At 36.3% G+C, this 22,043-nt stretch overlaps 1 protein-coding gene across 1 annotated transcript in view; it reads right to left on the bottom strand.

Annotated features, from left to right (window-relative positions):
* The window catches only part of LOC150106928 (NPC intracellular cholesterol transporter 1-like), a 920,722-nt gene that overhangs the window by 775,914 nt on the left and 122,765 nt on the right, over positions 1-22,043 (bottom strand). Inside the window, exon 4 of the mRNA XM_090393507.1 lies at positions 3,945-4,190. Coding sequence (XP_090249633.1) covers positions 3,945-4,190 — 246 coding nt within the window. The remainder of the gene's footprint in view (positions 1-3,944; positions 4,191-22,043) is intronic.

Here is a 22,043-nt window from a genome sequence, read left to right as displayed (position 1 = left end):
AGTTTAGAAGGTATACTACTACACGTGTCCAGTGTAACATCGGTGGCAGTAGCTTACGCGGAATGTATGTCGACGTGAATTCCGTGAATACAAGAGCATAACAGCAAAGGGGAGAGCAAGGGATGAACCCAATGGGAGAAATGATATAGGTCTTGTGCAAAAGGGACTCCAAAAAGGGGGCGCTCGATCAAAAAATATAAGGGGATGAGTGCAGTATCGGCTCTCATCTCATCGTTTTCTTGGTTCCTGGTTCAGAAGTTAGGCGGTGGTTCGAGTAAGGGGGATGAAGTGTCAGTGCTATGAAGTCAGACGGCGAGTTTTCCTGAGAATGCTGTAGGATTCCACGCAGGGTTGAAGGTTAAATTTCCAGCCCTAGCAGAATCGAGTCCTCACTGAGAAGTCGCATCCAGAGGAATAGAGATGTTTCCTGAGATGCAAAGAATCGAGTCCGAGATTGACAGTAATTATAAAGATTGCTTAGCCTCTATGCTGGCGTAAGGACAGCCAATAAACAAGAGGTGACCAGACATACACGTGGTGCTGAGAGACGTCGGGAAAAAGTTCGGTAAAGTAGAATTACTCCATTTTGTGTTTAGAATTCCTTAGAGGAGAGAAAATTATATGTGAATGTAAATTATGAACATTATTCTAAAGAACAGACTAATTAGATAGTTAAATCCCCTGTTGAAATAAGGATTGTTTAGTAAACGTCTTTTGTGTTTGTATTAACATAATGAGATTAGGATTGTAGATTTATAGCAACTGAATAATATTAGAATGTTTGTCATGTCATCTTATGAATAGCTTGCAGAAGGAATTTTAGCTTAACATACCAATTGCAATCTATCCCATTTTCCAATTACTGTGTATTACATGCTTTATAACCTTTGATTTAATTTAGAGTATGTTAATCTCTTAACTTGAGCTTCCTTATTTAGCATTGAAACTAAAATTGAATGTATGAATTTCTTTAGTGTATTTTGCTTTGATATTCCAATAAACATGTTTTATTCACCTAAACCTGAGTCATGCCTGACTACAATTCCGATGTACCACTTATAAAAATAGAACCTATTTTGGCAGGAAGGAGTTAGAAAGTGTATAATTATAGATTTAGGTCACAACTGCAGTCTGAATCTATACAGCCGTGTTAAAATAAATCATTGTGTAAGAACGCCTCAGAATCTAGTATTGTCTCCCTGAGCAAGGATCTTTTCTGCTATAGAATACTGGCTGGTGTAGCATAATATAAATTTGCCAGTATCCAAAGAGGAAACAATCCTAGATGTATATTAGGTCCGATATCTGAAGAAGTAGATTAGCGATTGAAAGATAGAATAGGAAGATATAAATCAGTAAAATATAGAGGAAGCAACAACGTAACAGTATTGAACAAAACAACAGAAGAGTATGAATGAAGATCTCAATAAATAAAATGAAATCAACAGCATTTCAAGGTAAAAGTAACATCCACAATAAAGTAACAGAACAAATGAACAAATTTAAATATCTAGAAAATTACATAAGCCCCAATGGAGAAATCTACATTGCATATAAAAATGCAAAAATTCTTAGCAATCATTGGAACTTTGAATAGACACTTCAGTAAACATACGTCTAGAACAACCCAAATAAAACTATATAAAATAATAGCCAAATCAATTCGGAAATATGGTAGTGAAACATGGACTTGGGGAGAACAAGATAAATGGAAGCTACAGAAATAAAGTTCATAAGACCACTCTTAAGCCATAAAAGAACAGACAAGATAAGAAACGAAGAAATAAGAAAACAGTTATCAATTATTAATAACTTCATTAATAATGTCATTGTTATATTAATTTATTAATATAACAGATGATATCACAAACTATAGAAACTAGAAAAACCACATAGAAAGAATGAATAAAGAAGATGGCCAAATATTGCCTGGAAATATAGACCAAAAGGGACACCGATCAAGAGGAAATGGACCTCTTGATCGGTGTCCCAGGAGGAAATCGACCCAGGAGGAAATGGACAGAAGACTTTGAACCCTTGAAAACATTACAGGCAAACAATTGCCTAATACAGGAAGCCAAGAAGATGAAGAAAAAATAAATATATATATATATATAAACAGATGAAAACCAAAATTGGAAAGGTTGCACACAGCCTGCAGCTCCTTCCTCCAAAGCTGACATAATTTACAGCTTTACTATAGTTAAAATTTGATTAACATACGTGTGTGTGTATACATGCATTAATCAAATTTTAACTATAGTAAAGCTGTAAACATATGTATAGATATTCACACACTGATATTGTTTTCAAAACAGAATCATGCTATGCCATTATATGTATATTGCATTACTGCTTAAAGGGTTAATGAACTATTCAGATAGATATACATATACTGCCCTATCAGGCCATGTCCTGTTTTCAATAAACACGAACAACAAAAGCCGCCAACATGAAGTAAATTGGACAACAACTTCAAACCTACACATTTGCCACTATGAGGTAGAACATTGCATTGTCGAGTCAAAAGAAATCACCTTGGACCCTCATCATATGAACAATAATCTCAGCTATAATTTGCCTGACTCTTTCAGCTCTACCATCAGATACTGGAGATCTTGTGGTTCCACGCACGCACCAGTGTACAACGATAGAACTTTAACATGGACTATAGCTCAAGTTCATAATAACTAATTTACAGTCTAATATTATAGCTTTATAACTGTATGGCTTTCAAGTGTCTCGATGTTTTTTTCAGTGTCTTTTAATAGCTTTTATGTTCTTAACGCTTGAAGTCGTTCCCGACGAAGCATGTTGCGTTTCAAATAAATCTCAATTTGTTATAATTCTCAGATTTTTAGTCAGTTATATATATATTGTGTGTGTTAAAGATGCCAAGCTATTTTAAACTTGGTTTTACTCCATTTCCCAAGCAAGCAAACAGACAAATAAGTCAAGCACCTGCACTTGTTGCAAGTCTAGCCGACCCTCAAAGTAGTGCAAGTCAATGCAACATGGTAAAGGTAGAATAAGCTCAGATCACTATTCTTAATATTTACCCTTAATGCACAGCCCATCTCCTTGAGGAGATGCATGATGCTATGTATTAAAGGCAAGGGGCCACTACCCAGACCAGTTTCGACCTTATGAATAAGTAAAGCCGTCTCTAAAAATTCGGACGATCCCTAGGTCACTCAATTGTGGGCGAAAGACCGTCCATCTCAGCGTTGGCTCCACCCACCACCGAGCAGAACCGCTCATATTCCGAAGAAAAGCATTTGCCGACAAAGCCCCTCACTGAGCTGTGCCAGAAAACACTTTCCCCGGAGACTCAAATTGCTCCCTTAAGGCAAAAACCTTAAGAGAGCGAACTCATAATAGCTCCCCCCACCGGTTTCAATCTTTTTTTGAGGTCTCCTCAGTGAGTAGCTAGACCCTCAGACTGGTTTTGACCTTTGAGGTCTCATCAGTGGGAGCCAGGCTAGAAATACCAAGATTTGAGTAATACAGAACTTAAGTATTTTACCAGAACAAGTTACCATAAGGTGTTTTAACCTTATTAAATAAAAATCTTATGTAGAAAAAAAAAATAAATGTAGAAAGTATTTTACCTTGGGTATAATAAATGTTAACGATGCCAAGCTATTTTAAACTTGGTTTTACTCCATTTCCCAAGTAAGCAAATAGACAAATAATCAAGTTTGCGCCTGCACGTATTGCAAGTCTAGCTGACCCTCAAAGTAATGCAAGTCAAGGCAACTTGGGTAAATATTAAGAATAGTGATCAGAGCCTATTCTACCTTTACCATGAGTTGCCTTGACTTGCACTTCTTTGAGGGTCAACTAGACTTGCAATAGGTGCAAAATATTAAAAATATTTTAGAAACAAATAATAAGATAGCATGAATAAAGAAGACTATACAAGAAAATTGTGATCAGCTTACTTAGTTGTATTTTCATCCATTGGATAAAACTTTTCCCCATTCTGGAAAACACTTTCATCACTATACAAATCAAAATTAATATGAAGAGGGGAAAAACCACCATTATCTGGAGTTGCTCCCATAAAATCTAGCCACCGCTGAGGAGTACAATCTTTACCCCATATTCCACACATCAAATCAAATATCGTAGAGCCAGGTGTTAACCCTTGAATGTCTTTACAAGATTCGAATAGCGTTTCTGCAAACCTGTAAATAAAAATTTACAAACATAGCAAATTATAGTGGGATTACAATTTAATTATAGAAGTACTGCATTTCTTATATAAGAAAAGAATGAAAATAATAAGAGCGATTCTTGAAAATGACTCCTACAAAAACATTATAGAGCTTTACATAATTTTATGTAAGGATGATTTACAGAATTAGGATATCTGCTTGACTTTAATATTCACACTAGGAAGGTGTGAATATTAAAGTTAAGTCTATTTAATCTATGAAGAAGAACATGAATGCAGAAAATAGAATGTAAAATTATTACAAATGAAAAACAATTTCATATTTAATAAATGCATTTATGTAACTAAAGGCAACATTTATGAGTGAGTAAAAAGATATTCATTAAACTTGTTCTAATGGTATTAAATCACATCATAAGAACAAACAATTCAAGCTGCTCATATCTGCAGCAGTCAAAGTAGCATCTTTGGAGCACAAAACCATCTGAAGATAAAGGTGCCAATAAGGATCTGTGGAAATAATTCGAAATTGTAGGGGAAAAAAAGGAAGAACTAGATTAACTAAGACAGAAGTAATATCAAAGCTAATACACAATGAAAAGATCTGATCAAATACTGCCACCTAATAACTTTACTGAATTATTCAAATTACCATTCATAGTTAATTTACATAGAAAAGGAAGAATACAAACTATGTGGGATTCCTCCTCCTTAAGGAAGTCATGCTCTAGGTTAATTCTTTTATTGATAAGAATTTGTTTCCTCAATACTTGATGTATTCATTGTGGTGCTTCACATTAGAAAACATCCCAAAGAAACAAAAAAATATTAAGCTTCAAAGATTTCAAACCCAGAATCTTGAGAGTGCAAACATGGCTTATTAACACTAAATACTCAAACAGGTAGTTGAAACGATACTTAAGTGAAAAAGAAATTAATGTCCTAGTATACTGCCTCCAAAGTCAAATAAGAGATCTGGATAGATGTGGTCTCTTAAAATGGTTATTTCCAAAATCTCTGGTAAATTAACATAGGTATATTTTATTGGATTAGGAGAGTGCTTTGTAGCTAATGATATGTCTCTCAGACTTAACTACTATGCAACACAGTAGTGTTTATATTCAATATTTTGCAGTGAGGTATCCAGAGTGTAATCTGCCAGTCTTAAATTGCCATAATAGTAAATATGTGCTGGGTGGATGTTAACAGGTCCAGTCTTTCAAAGCAGGAAAAATTGCAAACAAAGAACTTGATATACTGCATAGTGTATAAAGTAGATAGAGCTTGCTAACTGAATGCACTGTTAAAAGTAACATGGAGGTCATATTTATAAAGATATATTTAGACTGTAATGATTATTATTATTTGGCTCCTCTAATGTTGTTTATATCATGATTCACTCAAATAATCAACATTTAAGCCTATCAATTACTTGACTATTCATGTTTAACCCTGGTCAAGTTTTGCACTAAGGATGCTAGCTTGAAAAAGTCTAGAAAGCTATCAGTATCTGAATTATTATTATCTGAGACCTTCAGGGAGTCAAGGACTCAGTGAGAAAAACCTAGTTCTTACACCTTTCTTGACTGAGAACAACCTTACGTTCCATGGATGCCCCCGTGTTCTCTCCCTGCCTTTCATATAATGAAAAATTTCGTATGAAATGCTATAACACCTATTCAAAAGTTTATAGACCTCTATCATATCATCCCTCTGTCTGCTGTTAATCAGAGTCTGTAATCCACATACTCTCAATCTGCCCTCATAATCTAAATCCCATAATCCATATATTACACCCTTTCCACAGACTCTTTATCCCCTAGGAACTCAGGAGACCAAATCTGTACACAGAAATCCATGTGTGGTCTTATCAAAACTTATAGAGGCAAAATTACTTCCTTATCCTTGCATGTCAAGGTTTGCTTCACCATAGCAATTATCCTCTGAATTGTATTTGCAACTTTTGCTAGGTGACCTTGGAACTTTAAATTCCTATCCACCAATATCCCTTGCCCCTTCAGTTTCTTGTAGCATAACCCCGCTAATATAATATGCTGCTGGAACTCTAATCATGTCAAAGTGCGTAACTTTGCACTCACTAACATTAAACTGACAGCCATTTTCATTTGCCCAGATTTCCAGTCTATTCAAATCATTTTGTAATACTGAATTTGTTCTCATGGTGCTTCAATTTAATATGTTGAATTAACTGGGTTTTTATTGGTTATATCATCACAGGAAAATTAACCTAGTAGTTTTGCCACTAAAAATATTTGGCTTGATCAGGGTACACACCAATATAAATTTAAGGTTAGCAACTGTAAACTGCCCTTGTCTGCCTTGAAGGTGTGTTTTCAGATAGAACATTTTCTTGTTCTATCTCAAATTCAAAAGCACTCTTGACTTCAATTTCTCTGTCTTTCTCTCTCTCTCCAAAACCTTCTTGGTTTTTGAAGAGAGAAAGAGACTACAGGAGATAGTTGATATCCTTCATCTGGAAACTGTCACTGAATTAAACAACTTTCTTACCTCAATAAACTCATTCCACCAAGTAATAAAATTCAATTTGGAAATAAAGTGAAGGAAGACTACTCTTTCTAGATATGTTAATCACAAAAAGTAGATTGTTTTAAAATTTATATATACTGCAAGCTAATACATATCAGTCATTACCTCCATTTGTCTTAATAGCATCACCCTTCACAAAAAATGGGCATCATTCATATACTTAAATGTGCTACTTCCATCTTAAGAAATGATAAGATTAATAAAGAACTGCAAATTTACTCCAATTAACTCTCAACAGATATTCAAAACTCATCCAAAAATTGCTTTTCTCTAACTTATTCAGCAACAAAATCCTGATATGCACTACATACTTTTCAAACAAAAACTTTAATCATCATAATATCAGAGTGGCTTATAAACCTTACTTATAAACCAAAAACTCTAATCATCATAATATCAGAGTGGCTTATAAACAGAGTGTTCCTCACTCTCCTAAAGGCAATCCCTTCTACAAAGATCCTGGAGGTTTAAAGAATTCTCTGCTCATGTGGTTGTTCATATATAACTCAGACTTGTTTTGAGATAAGAAAAAAAAACATGTTAGAAACATTGCTCATAACGGAGGAAACACTTTGGTCTAGGTTATCACTTTTCCCACACACATCATGCCATTAATTGGAACATGAGCTCTATGCCTTACTTGAAAGACAATACCTCTCTCCCAAAAAAATAATCAACTATGGTCATCTTTACTCACAGCACTCTTGATAAGAACCAATGAATGATCCAGTGTGACATTTGGAAATCTCTCATTAGATCCTTTCAGATGCCAGATTTCAATAAACCATCGGCAAACAATGCTGGATAGTAGCTGACTCATACCACCTGCTATGTCTTTCGCATGTTTCCATTATTCATACTGGAATGGTTCCTAAGAGCTCTGCTTGGTAATGTTTAGTTTATAGTTACTAACCTTAAATTTATAGTGTTTACCCCCTGATGAAACTACACTCTTTAGTGTCAAAAATGTTAATTTAGCTCCTGTAAAATTATGATCAATAAAAACCCAGCTAAGTGACATTGAACTTCACTGTTGAAAGTCTTCTTTTAAAGATCACCAAACACCCAATATGCTGTACAAAGAATATACAGAATACTTTGAAAGTTTACATTAACTTGCTATAGACAATTCTCCTCCAAATCAGTCTTATCAGTCAGAAATTACCATTGTCAGATCATACTGGTTTCTAAATCACTACTTACTGCATCAATTGTCTTCATCTGGGGTTAATGCCATCCTGAAATCCACTATGAATTTTAGAGAAGTTAGTAAGAACTTGCATACAGAAATGGGTAGACAAACAAGATATACTTCATAGGAACAGACTGGGTTTACTAAAAAGAGGTCATATCTGAGCAACTTGCTCATATTTTATAATATCTGCAGAGTTGTTGGATAAAGGGAATGGATACGCTTTGATACTGTTGGAGACTTTGCTAAGGCATTTGATAGGATACAACATAAAAGGCTGTTGCTAAACTAAGAATATAGGATTAGAATATAAACTATTAGCTTGGATAAGTGGGTTTTCACAGACAGGTACCAAAAAGTGGTATATGGGAGATGTGAATCTGCCAAGTTGCCCAGTGGTGTGCCTCAGGGATCAATTGTTGGACCATTGTTGTAAATTAATGGTATTGGAAAGGGATTGACAAGATATCTTCAGTTGCTTGCTGATGATATAGCACTTATAGGGTGATCTCAATAGGCTAGAAGTGTGAGCAAAGGATAATGGTTGCCAGTTCAAAGTTAGTAAATGTAAATTTATCCACTTTGGCATGATACAATATCATATTTTATTGATGGGATTATGCATATTTTATTGGCAAGATTATGTTGGAGTATCTGAGGAGGCTAGGAGTTATGGTTGATAGAAAGTTGAAGCTCAAAAGTCACTTAATAAAAATTATTGCAAATTCAACTCAGAGGATAACTGATGTTAAACCAAGCATTGAAATTTTCTTTTATGTTGGGCCCCATGCATGAGAGGTTAGCTGATCAACCTATAGCACATTAGTACCATGTATGGGTAGCAGGTTGAGAAAGGAGAAACTTGTTTACATTTGATTTAAAAGCCTGTATATTGTATTCTTTGGGAAATACGTCAGGGGACAGACTGTTCCACAGTAAGCAGTAGCAAGGAGGAGATAAAGAAACTTGTTCTGTGGGCTTCAAGGTGCAGTGTGAATGGATGTTCAGCAGCAGCTGTACATGTTCAAATGGGCTTAGTACTGAGTGGGAGAATTATTGATGCTGTTTCAGATTAACATTTCCCATGGAAATATTTATAGAATACACAAATTGCAACCAAACATCTATGTGAAAGTGGGGGAGCAAGTTGGTAAGAGATGTGTCAAGCATTTTCAGGGAGATTTTAGGAGTCCCACTTGAAATGGGAGAATGGTATTCGATAGCTGGACAGATTTGCATAAGGTTAACAGCTGTTTAGAGGTGAAGTAACATCTTGAGCGAACAAGAAATCCTAGTTTTTGGAAGCTGAGAAAGCAATGGTTGTGATGCGTTTATGCCAGGAGAGGCCTGATGTCAGGGTAATTCCAAGAAAAGAAATCTCATCTTGTCTGGGAATTTGAGTGTTATCAAAAATAATACTGGGGGAAAATGGTTCTTTTTTGTGAAAAATAAAACAGAACTGGGTTTTACAAGCATTGAAGCTAATGAGGTTATCTCAGCCTCACTGAAGGATGGCTTGAAGGTCAGAATTAAGAGCAGTGGTGGTTGATGTTTTGTGGGTTAAAGTGAGTTATGTAGAGAAGGGTTTGTAAAATGTAAGGATATGGAAGTGGTTTTGCCTGTTCATAATGCCTTGACATGACAAACAAAAAAGACCAAAACTAGTGAGCTCTTTCTAAGCAATAAATACAAAATGTTATATTCAGGCAATGACAATCAAGGAAAAGAGGGAGTAGTCATAGTATTCAACACTAAATACGAGACTAATCTTCTTGAATGGCAGGCAATTTCAAGCAGAGTGATGTGGGCAAATATCAGAATGGGGAACTGGACAATGAGACTTATTTGTGTCTGTGGTCACACAGAAGGTTCCCCTAAGGTAGAAATGAAGGAATTTTTTTGAGGCTTTAGAAAAAACAACTGACACAATGAAAAATGAAAAGTTGGTCCATGTTGGGGATCTAAATAGCAGAGTAGGAAATGACTGTCAGACATACAAAAATATTTTGGGAAAATTTGGAGAAAAGAGCAAAGCTAATAATAATAGAAAATACTTGTTGGATTTCTGTTCAAGACATGGACTGGTTATTACTAACACCATGTTCCAACATAAAAATGTGCACAAATTCACATGGAGAGAAGAGGCAAGGAATAAGAAAAGTCATTGACTACATTATTGTTGATAGTGATATTTTCTCTCTGGTGCAGGACACTAGAGTGTACAGAGGGTCTGAAATTGGAAGTGATCACCATTAGTCTTAAGCAGGATAAAATTGAATTTCATATTGAAAAAAAGAACATGTAAGAAAGTTTTAAGGTGAATAAAAGTTGAGCAGCTCTCAGATATGAACTGTAGACTAAAACATACAAACATTATTCAAGAAAAAATGAAAGAGTTTGAGAACAGCAATCAAATCTTGGAGATTCAGTGGCAAACCTAGAAGAAAACATCGATTCTGCCAGAGAGGCATGTGGTGAGGTTGTCTGTAAGGATAGAAAAATCGGAACTCCCTGGTGGACACAGGAAGTTAGAGGCATGAAGGAAAAGAAGCAAGCATATCAAAAGTTCCTGGTAAATAAGTCAGCTTGCACTCTTAGAGAATACAGAGACAAAAATGTAAGAAAGCTAAACACTGTAAAACTAGCTAAACAAAAGTCATGGGAAGACTTCGGTAAGAAAATAGAAAATAAATATCAAGAAGGTGACAAGGTATGCTAGAGGTTGCTGAAGCTCAGAAATAGAGGAAAGAGTACTGTAAAAGGAATTAGAGATGATAAAGGTGATATGAAAACTGGAGAAAAAGATATCCTTGAAGTATGGAGTCATTACTTCGAAAAATTGCTAAATGAAACTATCAGTGATGACAGCACAGTGATAAAAAACACTGACCGGGCATGCAATCATGAATACATATCCAAGCTTGAAGTAGAAAAAGCCATCAAAAGTCTGAACTTTTGTCAAAAGAGGCAAAAAAGTCTAAAGAGGCAGCTGGAATAGATATTAGACCAGAAATGCTCTGAACTATACAGTGGCTACACTGCATAGTTCAGAGGGCCTGGAAAGAAGGACAAATTCCAGATGATTGGAGTAGAGCTCTCATAGTACCCATATATAAAAAGGATAAAAAGGGAAATAAAACTGATTGTGAGAATTACAGAGGTATTTCTCTACTGAGTGTTCCTGGTAAGATTTATGCCAGTATACTTGAGAAACTGGTTGAGAAGGATGTGGAAGAGAAGCTTGGTGAAGAACAAGCTGGATTCAGGCCAAATAGAGGCTGTCAGGATCAGATCTTCACTTTACGACAAATAGTCGAGAAAGCATGGAAATATAACAAAGATCTGTAAGTTTTGTCAATTTGGAAAAAGCATATGACAAGGTGCCAAGAGAGAAGCTATTCAATACACTACAGTTATATGGTGTCAATGGGGCATTATATCAAGCAATACTTGGTCTTTATTTGAGTTAAGTCAGCAGTTAGAATTGAATTAAGTACAGGAAGATGGTTTAATGTTAAATCTGGTGTGAGACAAGGATGTACATTATCCCCTCTGTTATTCATTAATTATATGGATCACATTATGAAGGAAAGTGGTATTAAACCTGATATCAGAATTGGAGATGTTAAGGTCAGCTCTTTGCTTTATGCAGACGATGTTATACTTCTAAATAAATCCATTACAAGTCTGCAAGATTTCCTGACTAAATTGAATAACTGTTGTAATACATATGGTACGAAGGTCAGCAATAAAAAGACAAAGACAATGAAAATAGGCAGAATCGTTGAAAATATCAACTGTGTTGTGAACGGAGAATCTGTGGAACAAGTAAAACATTTCAGCTACTTAGGCATGATTTTTAGTGAAAATGGTAAATTAAATATGGAAATAGACAACAGAATCAACAGAGCTGTTATGGTAGGAAGTCACTTGAATAAATTCATATGGAATAAGAAAGAAATTAGTCGGAACACTAAATTAGCTGTATACAAGACTGTGTTCAAACCAGTTTTAACTTATGGATCTGATAGCTGCGTCGGAAGTAAAACACTTGACCAAAGACTAGAGACAGCAGATATGAGAGTCCTGAGAAAGATTAGAAACGTGAACAGATGGCATCGATGGCAATATCATATTAAAAACGAGGATATTAGGAAAGAACTCGACATTGTTGGCATCCAGGAATGCATTAGCAGAGCTAATCTCAGGTGGTATGGTCACTTAAACAGAATGGGCGAGGAAAGATTAGCAAAACAAGTGTTCTCTACCAGGAAAACGACCCAGAGGAAGACCAAGATATAGGTGGATTGGTATGGTACAAAGTGCCTTAGATGATAGAAATATAAGATCTGATAATGTTGGAGTCTTGACAAGTAACAGACTGATTTGAATTAAAATTGTAGATAGGAAGTTAGTAATGATGTAAATTTTTCATGTCGTACTATCATATCCTTTACACCCCTTGAGGGTACATGGCAGGAATCTGATGATGATGATATGACTGCACCTGGACTATGCTTGCAGATTTATTTCCTGGGTTCCAAAGGGATAAAGAAGCTATTGAAAGGCAGCAAAGAAGAATCCTGAAGATGATACGAGATTATGGAATGTAGATTAAGAGGATATGCTTCACAGTATGTGAATTGTAGACATTGGTAGACAGGAGATAATATTAGAGATCTATAAACTTTTGAGAGGGCATCATAGGATATCGATTGATAACTTTTTTTTTTTTTTATTATTATTATATGGAAGGTGGAGAGGACTAGGTAGACATCCATGAAAGTTTGAATGTAGTTAAGGGTGAGAGGTAGATTTTTCTTTCACAGAACTGGGTGAGTGAAACAGTTTCCCTGTCAAAGTACTGGGTATATCTAGTGTGAATGAATTTAAGAGAAAGTATCACTGTGTGTGGGGGGAGGGGGGCATCCCACAATGACTCCTTAAATCCCTGGATTTCTAATAATAATAATTAATTAGTATGCCTACAGGTTAAGTTGTCTATAAATGTTTACTGGTACTTTCAAGAGAACTATGATGTTAGTTTGGCAAACTTTTATATCCTTTATTTGAGATGGGCCGAATATCATGTTGTGCTCTACTTGACCTTGTGATTGGACAAGAATTTCTCATGCTTCCTGTTTGTATATTAGGCAGGTGTGCCACATTGTGGCAGGCACTCCTGTAGAAAAAGTTGAGATGCTAATCTCAGCTGTTTGCTTTATGCAGATGTATTCCTAAAATCAGTCTCTTATATGAGTCTGCACTATTCGTTAACTAAACTGCTTTAACTTTAGCTGCTATAGACCAGGTGATGGAAAAGATGGTGGTGACAGTATGCACAAGCAAATAGAAGAAATGGGTGGAAGGAGGGTGATTATTATGGGAGATTTCAACTATGGTCGCATCGATTGGAGTGAGGAGAGGACACACGGGAGGAAGGAACTGGATTTTATGCGGTTATTAAGGGATAACTATCTGCGACAGCATGTAATGGAAAATACTAGGGGTCAGAGAGTGCTTGACCTAGTAATTACATCTGAGGATTTGGCTGTAACAAATATGACCACATTGCCACCAATCGGTGAGAGTGATCATAGGGTCTTAACTTGGGAGGTGGCTAAAGGTGTAGAATTTTCAATTAAGACAGGGTACATGTGGAATTATCGGGCGGGAAAGTATGACAAGCTTAGGAGTTTGATTGGTTCAGTGCCATGGCATGTACAACTGCAAGGACTAGAAGTTGATAGTGCATGGGAGGTAGTTAAGAAGTGCTTGCATGAAGCAATGGCTAACTGTATACCTAGAGTCCGAATAATAAATCAAGTAGGGGTTAAATGGATGAATAACACCATTAAGCTTGAGTTGCAAAAAAAGAAACAACTATGGAGGGAATTTAAGGAGAAGGGTGACCGGCAGGCACATGAACGGTATAAAGCGCAGGCCAGAGGGGTGACGAGTGTCGTAAGAAAAGCAAAAAAGGATTACGAAAGAACATTGGCCATGCAGGCTAAAGAGAATCCTAAACAGTTTTTTAGATATGTAGCAAGTAAAAGGAAAAATGTACATGGCAGATTGATTTTAAAGAATGCCGATGGTAGGGAGGTAACTGAATCAGTTGAGATAGTTGAGTTACTGAGTGAGCACTTTGCAAAAGTATATCATCCAGGTGGTGACATTGCAGAAACGAATAAACCAGTAGATTATACGGGAATTGTGGTTAATGAAGTGGAGGTGAGTAGTCTATTGCATAACCTCAATGTCAATACATCTGTGGGATTGGATGGTATACCAGCTCGTGTTGTACGAGTAGCAGCTAAAGAATTGTCAGTACCCTTGACCATTTTGTTTAATTTGAGTTTCGGGTCTGGGTTAGTCCCGAGCGGGTGGAAAGAGGGGAAAATAGTTCCACTGCATAAAGGTGGTTCCAAGACTGCTGTTGTAAATTACCGACCGGTTAGCATATCAGGAATCATTGTCAAGGTCTTAGAGAAAATAGTCAAGAGGAAAATACAAGATTGGATAGAAGAAAATGGGATACTGTATCGGGGACAGCATGGTTTTGTGAAGGGTAGGTCATGCCTCAGTAACTTGCTCACGTATTATAACACAGTGACGGCTGAACTGGATAAGGGTAATGGGTTTACGGTGATTCTGCTGGACCTTGCCAAGGCCTTTGACAGGATTCCACATGGAATTCTAATCAGTAAATTGCAGCATATGGGAATGGACATGGGGTTGGTGAGATGGATAGGAGGGTGGTTGACGGAGAGATATCAGAGAGTGGTTTACTCGGGAGTGGAGTCCACAAGACGGCCTGTGACTAGTGGTGTGCCACAAGGATCTGTTCTTGGACCACTGCTGTTTAATTTGTTCATAAATGATATAGGAAATGATCTGAGAGGAACAGTTCATTTGTTTGCGGATGATGCGAAGTTAGGTAGGGCAATAGTGAATGCAGAAGACGTCAAAATTTTGCAGGATGATTTGGATAGATTGGAGGTCTGGGCTAAGGAGAATGGATGTCAGTTTAATGTGGCAAAATGTAAGGTTATGCACTTTGGGGTGAAAAGATTGGCGGCAGATTACTGCATTGGTGGAACCCTGCTCCAGGAAATTGATGAGGCACGAGATTTAGTAGTGTTGGTAGATAAGGAATTGAAATTTAGGGGACACATTGCAAAAGTGACCAAAACAGCTCATCAAATCACTTGGTTGCTGAGGAATACGTTGACAAGCAGAGACAAGCAGGTTATTGTTCCTCTCTATCGAGCCTTGATAAGACCCCATCTAGACTACTGTGCTCAGATTTGGTCACCTAGGTTTCTTCTTGATGGGGAGGAGGTGGAGAGGATCCAGAGGCGAGTGACCAAGATGATAGCAGGTCTGTGGAATGAACCGTATGAGAACAGGTTGAGGATTTGTGGGTTGCAAAAATTGGTTGATAGGTGGAGGAGGGGAGATATGATTGAGACATTCAAATTACTGAAGGGTTTCTATAAAATTAATTCAGAAGATATTTTTGAGAACAGGGCTGGTTGTGGGAGGACTAGGGGACATCCATGGAAACTGGGCAAAAGTGTGGTTAGTAAAGGTGTTAGAGCTGGGTTCTTTACTTTTAGAGTAGTGAATGAGTGGAATGCGCTCCCTGAGTCTGTAGTGGATGCTGTGACAGTGAATGAGTTTAAGGCGAGGTATGATAGATACTGTATGAATGTCAAATAGTTGTGATGAATATGATTTGGGGCCTCCCTCGATGAGTCTAATGACTCCCTGGAGTTGCCTGTAATAATAGTAATAGTAACTAATATGGGATGAAAATCAGCAATAAAAATTGACTATGAAAATAGGAAGGAACATTGAAAACATCAGCTGCATCTTTAATGGAAAACCTATAGAGCCAGTATTGCAATCATTTAGGCATCAACTATATATTTCAACTAAATCATTTTAACTATTTAGATATAATTTTTAATGACTATCAAATAGGGAAATAAACAACAGTACTGTATAAACAAAACTTGTATGATAGTCAGCTGAATAAATTTATATGGAATAAAAGAATGCTGTCTTAGTACCCTGATTACTATTTGCAAAAGTGTCTAAACCAATTTTGACTTATGGATCTCAGCTGGTTAAACAGTTGATCAGAGATTAAGACCACAGATAGGAATATTAATCTCAGAAAAAATAGGGATATGAACCAATAGCAGAATCATTAAAATTGAAGATATTAGGAAGGAACCTAATCCTGTTTGCATTCAGGAATGTGTGTGATGTAATCACAGGTAGTATATTCACTTACATAATGAACAGGAAAGGTTAACAAAGCAGCTGTTCATTTGGATGATGTTTCAAGCAATGCTGATACTATTTCAGCAATGCTAAAACATCATCAAAATCTGAACAAGAATGGTGGATTAATTATTCCAAGAATTTGGATGTCCTGTCTTCAATCTATGACCTCAATACAGAGGTCAAATTCGAATGTTACTTTCTTAATGATAAGTAAGGTAATTCTAACACGTGTTATGCCTCCACAAATTCTTCACTATGAATGCTGACCACCGTGCAACCTTAAAAGTAGTAACTTCTCTAAAATGTTTACAATTACTTCAGGGACACTGATAAGTCAATAGTTAGAATCAGTCTTTGCACAACCCTTGTGCAATGGGATCATCACACATTCCTTCCTTTCCTGAGATCAGACTCAAATTATACAACATGTCAAGGGCATAGAAAGTTTGACTGAACATTCTTTTAGTAGTTGATATCCCACCTGTTCAATTGCTGAATTTATCCCAGTTATGCAAGCACTCTAGAACCTCCTTATGCACTTAAACTTCTACCTCTTCATTCAAGGTAGTGGTAGCACCATATACCATGTTGTTACATACACTAAGTTGACAGATCTTGGTGAAATAAGCATTCATTATTTAAACTACCTCAATCTGGTGCTGATACTAAGGTACCATCTGCAGCCAGAAAAATTAATTATTTTTGCATTCGTTCTTTCTTTTGCTTGCAGCATAGTGATAAAATTCTTTTGGGTTACCTTTAGCCTGGGCAGCCAATTTCTATTCATATGTCAACTTGCTTTTTATACAATACTCTTAACTTTTATAACCTGAGCTTTATATTTCATAACTCCTCTGATACTCTTTTTCATGATATTTCTTCAAGATCATCTTAAAGATATCTTGTTTAATGAGACTACACATCTGTTTCACTCCCATTCTATTTATTCTTCAAACTTTAAGGACACTTTCAGATACTACCACATGTAAGCACTTTTTCAAAGATTTCTATGCATTGCCAATATCTTTCTCATTCAATAACTGATATCATGGGACCAAAGATAGTATTCTCCTGAGTTGGTCATAATTTATAACTTTGTAGTTCAGCATATAACCTGCTCTAACTAGAACATTTATATAATCAGCTACTTCTCAAGTCAGTATAGTATGATCACTGCCTCACCAACTGGTGGCAAAACAGTCATTCTTAACTGAGACACCTTCTGATGCTATGATAAAATCTAAACACTATCCTCTAGTTGCTTCTTGCACATGCTACTTGACAAAATTGTCATTCAACAGCTCAAATTCTCCTTCATTCTTATGAGTTTTCTCAGATACCCGATCAATATTTGGATAATTTAATTTGCTCATAATAATTACTCATTTAGTACTCAGGGTAATTTGAGTGCATTACTTCATTCCCAGCAACTGAACTTCCAGGTCTCTAGCAACATCCCACCTTGCATTTCACCCTATTAGTCTCCACTTTACATAATTATAACATAAATCATGCAAGGATCTCCACATTAAAAACCTGCTTTCACATCCACTTTAACAACATAAATCACTAATCACTTGAAGTTATCTAGACCTTCTTACTCTTGACAAAAACCCAGACTGCAGCTACATCCACTGCATATCCACCTTCAATTTCCTGCAAGGAAATTGAAGGTGGACTTATTATTATGCACTTCACAATTCCTTTTGCCACAAGAGTGGCACCTGTGACTTTGTGAGATATGCTTGACAGAAAATGGATAATTTATGATCTCCTGCTTTTGACCTTCTCTGGCTCAAAGTAATTGGGTAGCCAAGTTTCTCTGATCCATTACTGCATGCCATGGTGGATGGCTTCCTCTCTTCAACATCCCACCATTGTAGGAGTGCCTCAAAGGGTCTATCCTATTATCTGCTCTTTCATCTGTACATAAATAGCCTGCTCTCAATTACCACTAATCCTAAACAGCTTTGCATAGTATTCTTCATTATTCTACTCATTTAAGAAACCTGTCATCAATCATCCCATGATTTAATTATTTACAGCCAGCACCTTAAACATTGATCTACATACCATTCTCCAATAAGACAAGGACAGTTTGGTCACTTTTAATGCTACCTTGAATGCTGCCTTGCCTTTTCTCTTGCAAAAAAAATCTCAGCTCTCCTGTCCTTGCCCTCAGTAATACATAAATTGTCAAACAGAATAAATTCTTGGACTAACATTTACACCATCTAGTCTCTCTTGGCATAAACACATCGATAGCTTCCTCAGCATCCAAATAACTAGGCACTCTTTCATTCAAGGTGACTGATTTTACACTTAAACTATATGAATCCAAAATCCATTCATCCTTAGGATACTGATCATGTTTGGGGTAGTGCACCTAAACCTTCCTCAAAAATTCTTGGTGCTGTCCAGAGGAGAGCAATTCAACTCAAAGATGATTCCCCCCCCCCCCTCCCTCTTACAATTCACTTCAACCTCTGTCTCACAGATGCAATGTTTTGGCACTGTATTAATATTACAGCTGCTTCAATGGTCACCGCTTCACTTAATTGGCAACCATCATTCATTCACAACTTTGTTGTACATACAAGTGCAACAGCAGCTGCCCGACATCCATTTTTCAGTGCGACTGAAAAACATCAAACCTGCTTTTCCTCTACATCTGTCCTATAGAACAGCTTTCCTCATGAAGGTTTCCCAAACAATCTTAAAAAAAGTCAAACTTCTCAATCATTACATGCATGCAACACACACACACACAAGTCACTTATGTGCTTATAGATCTTTCAACTGTTCGTGTATGGAATAAATACAAAAAAAAAAAGAAAAAGTGGCCAGTTCGGATTATATAACTGTATATATCCACAATAGATCTCCTTACTAATATTGGTGCACAAGTCAGGAAGAGATTTTTTTTTTTTTTTTTTGAGAAAAACTCTTATTACTCTTGACATTTCCAAGAGCTGTCACAGAAACCTTTGTAATCTGTCCATCTTTTACAAATCTGTGGCTAGTTTCCTTTCAAGTTATAAGAGGAATCTGAACAAGAGAAAAAAATCTGATAATGCCATAGCATTCCCAGGGGTCTATTTTTTCCCAAAAATCTTATTCTAATAAGAAATCCTATCCACAGTTTTCCTAGTGATGACATATCCCAATCCTCTTATTAAATCTTGTTGTGCTCTTATGTGGCAAAGGTTTAAATCAACAAATGCAACTCTGGCGTTTCCTGGCAAAAACAAAATTAGTAACCTTTTCCCACATTTCCCAACTGTACAAATCCTGACAATATACACACACACACAGAAAGAAGAGAAGTTTCTTTCCACCCCATCCCCCCAAATGAGTTAGAGAGTATTATAGTTAATAATTTATACTCTTGTTTTCATCCTTTACCCAAGCAAGCATACGAAAGGTTGTGCAAAGTAATTGAATATAGAGAGGGCTCGTATTTATGATGCTCCCTGTCCAAGTAGAAACAAAAGAAAATGACATTTGTCTCATGAATATCCTGTTGTGAAGCTCCCTCCCAAAAAAAAAAAATTTCCTTGCTGCTGGCAAAATGAAGGAAAGGAAACCTTAAAATCCTACTAAAGTTCTTACAAGTAAATAATCAGAATATCTTGCTGCAGTAGTGGCTGCAACAAGAAAGGAAAGATCCCAACTAATTAATGCCAGCAGAAAGAAAAATTACTTTTAGTGTAGTTCTAATCCTGATCAAAGAACGAGGCAATAAATGTATTATTGGCTCACTCATTATTCACTATCATTACTCGAGTAATAATAGTGAAATGACTTCCCCCTTCTAAGACAGAAGAGAGAAACAGGGGGTCAATGAGCGAGGATTGACCAACTTTAGGAATGATTTGTTCTTTTAAGACAAATGTTGCAAAGAGTGATGAGGAAGCAGAAGAGATCTAAGCTCTCGTGTAAAACTGTAAGAAGGCTATTGTAATGAAGCTTTCAGTGGCAGCTTGACTTAGAAATACTGAGCTAAATCAATGCACAAATTGTTTCCATATAAAAGTATCAAAATAATGTATCACCATATTAAAATATTCTAGATGAGAGATAGCTGTAAGAAGTCACTTGATTGAAAAGTAAATTATACTTACCAAAATCATGTATATATAAAATCTTTGGTGCAAGATGAAAAACAAAATTTAGCATTAAACTCAGCATGTGAAGTATTGTCACAACTAGGCTACTTGTACAGAGGCTGCTGGCTTCAGATTAAACTGATTCACCATAATGTACAGCACAACTTTTTGGAGGTGTATATTGTTTTAATTGGTAATTCACCATTTTCTTAATTATATGTGGAAAATGACTTTTGCACTGATTTAGCCTCTTAGTATCTGCTGGAGTAGCTCCAAATGATGAAACCTCGAAGGTCGAAACCAGTCTAGATAATGATCCTTCCCATACTGCATAACAATATACAAATCCAAAAAGGTATAGAGTGCAATTATGAGATACAGGCAATTTAATGCAGGGTCAAACAATATACAAGTCATCAGGATACTTGATCCAAATGTGACCAAACAAATTTGCAGATAATAAAAACAAGAATATACATTTTTCAAATCTTTCTTCTTGAACTAAGCTACTTCTAGTCTTTTCTTGCATGTATGTAATTTGTATCAGCCTTCAAAAAAAAAAGTTTTATTTTCACCTCTCCAGCTACTAATCTTGTATACATCCCAAACCATCTAATTAGAATATTCCTTGCATTTAGGTTATCGTGTGTTAATAATGCAGTACATGGCTCCAATGCATATCAGGGCAATGCCACTATAATCATCTTAAAGGAGTCCAGCATGAAGAATTTCGCATATATCATAAAATTTAATCACTAATAAGAGTGGTTTGAAAGCAAAGCATACAGAAGTATTTCAAAATCAAATGCTAGATACACAGGCATGCTGAACGAGGGCAAAGTAGTAGACATAACAGAGAACTGGTGCATAAAAAGAAACCAGAAAAGAGTCAATGCAACAAGAATCCGAGATCTAGATCTCATACAACTCTATATCATCCAAATAATGGTAACATAGATGATCTTTTAGAAGTATGCAGTGAGCAGAATGGATGAAACGGCTTAAGTGATGAATTGCGCTTAAATGAATTTGTAGGTAGATATTAGGAAAAAGTGATCAGAGAAATAGAACTATTAGAGGTATTACAGGTGCTAGTGAAATGAGATAAGATGAGAATGATCAAATTCTGAACATTTTCTCGGGTAACAAACCTGAATGGGATAGTCAATACAAGTTAATACTAGTTTTAGGTACCAAGGGAGCTAGTACATTTGATATGTATTAAGGCCAGAGAAATCCAGATTTGGGGGGGGGGGGGGGTTGATGATGGCTAGTTCTGTTCAGCCAAAAATTAGGCAGCAGGCAAGGCTGATAGAATGATAGTTATATGGATGGAATGTGAACAGTATAAATATTTTCAGGGAGGATACAGAAAACAGGATGAGTAGCATCACTGATGATACCACCTTTCTGATGGCATTAGAAGCAAAAGGCAGTGTATTTTGAGGCCATCAGCAATAAGTCACAGGAGCCATTGCTATAGATCAAGAGGTACAAAGGAAGATATAAATGGCATGTGTAACAGCAAATAAGCTCAATGAGAGAGAACAATAGCAATTATGAGGAACCTCAACAACAATGGAATATAGACTGGTAAGAGTAAAGGACATGGACAGAATAAAACAACAAAAATGCAAATTCTATTGTACAAAACTACCTGATGCAGCATGCAGTGAAATGTACCAAGGATTTCAAG

This window comes from Typopeltis vanoorti, chromosome 5, assembly GCF_054136105.1.
Source record: "Typopeltis vanoorti isolate ZY-2024b chromosome 5, IOZ_Tvanoo_1.0, whole genome shotgun sequence".
Classification (NCBI taxonomy): Eukaryota; Metazoa; Arthropoda; class Arachnida; order Uropygi; family Thelyphonidae; genus Typopeltis; species Typopeltis vanoorti.
The sequence above is the reverse complement of the archived record's forward strand: the minus strand, read 5'-3'. Positions and strand labels throughout refer to the sequence as shown.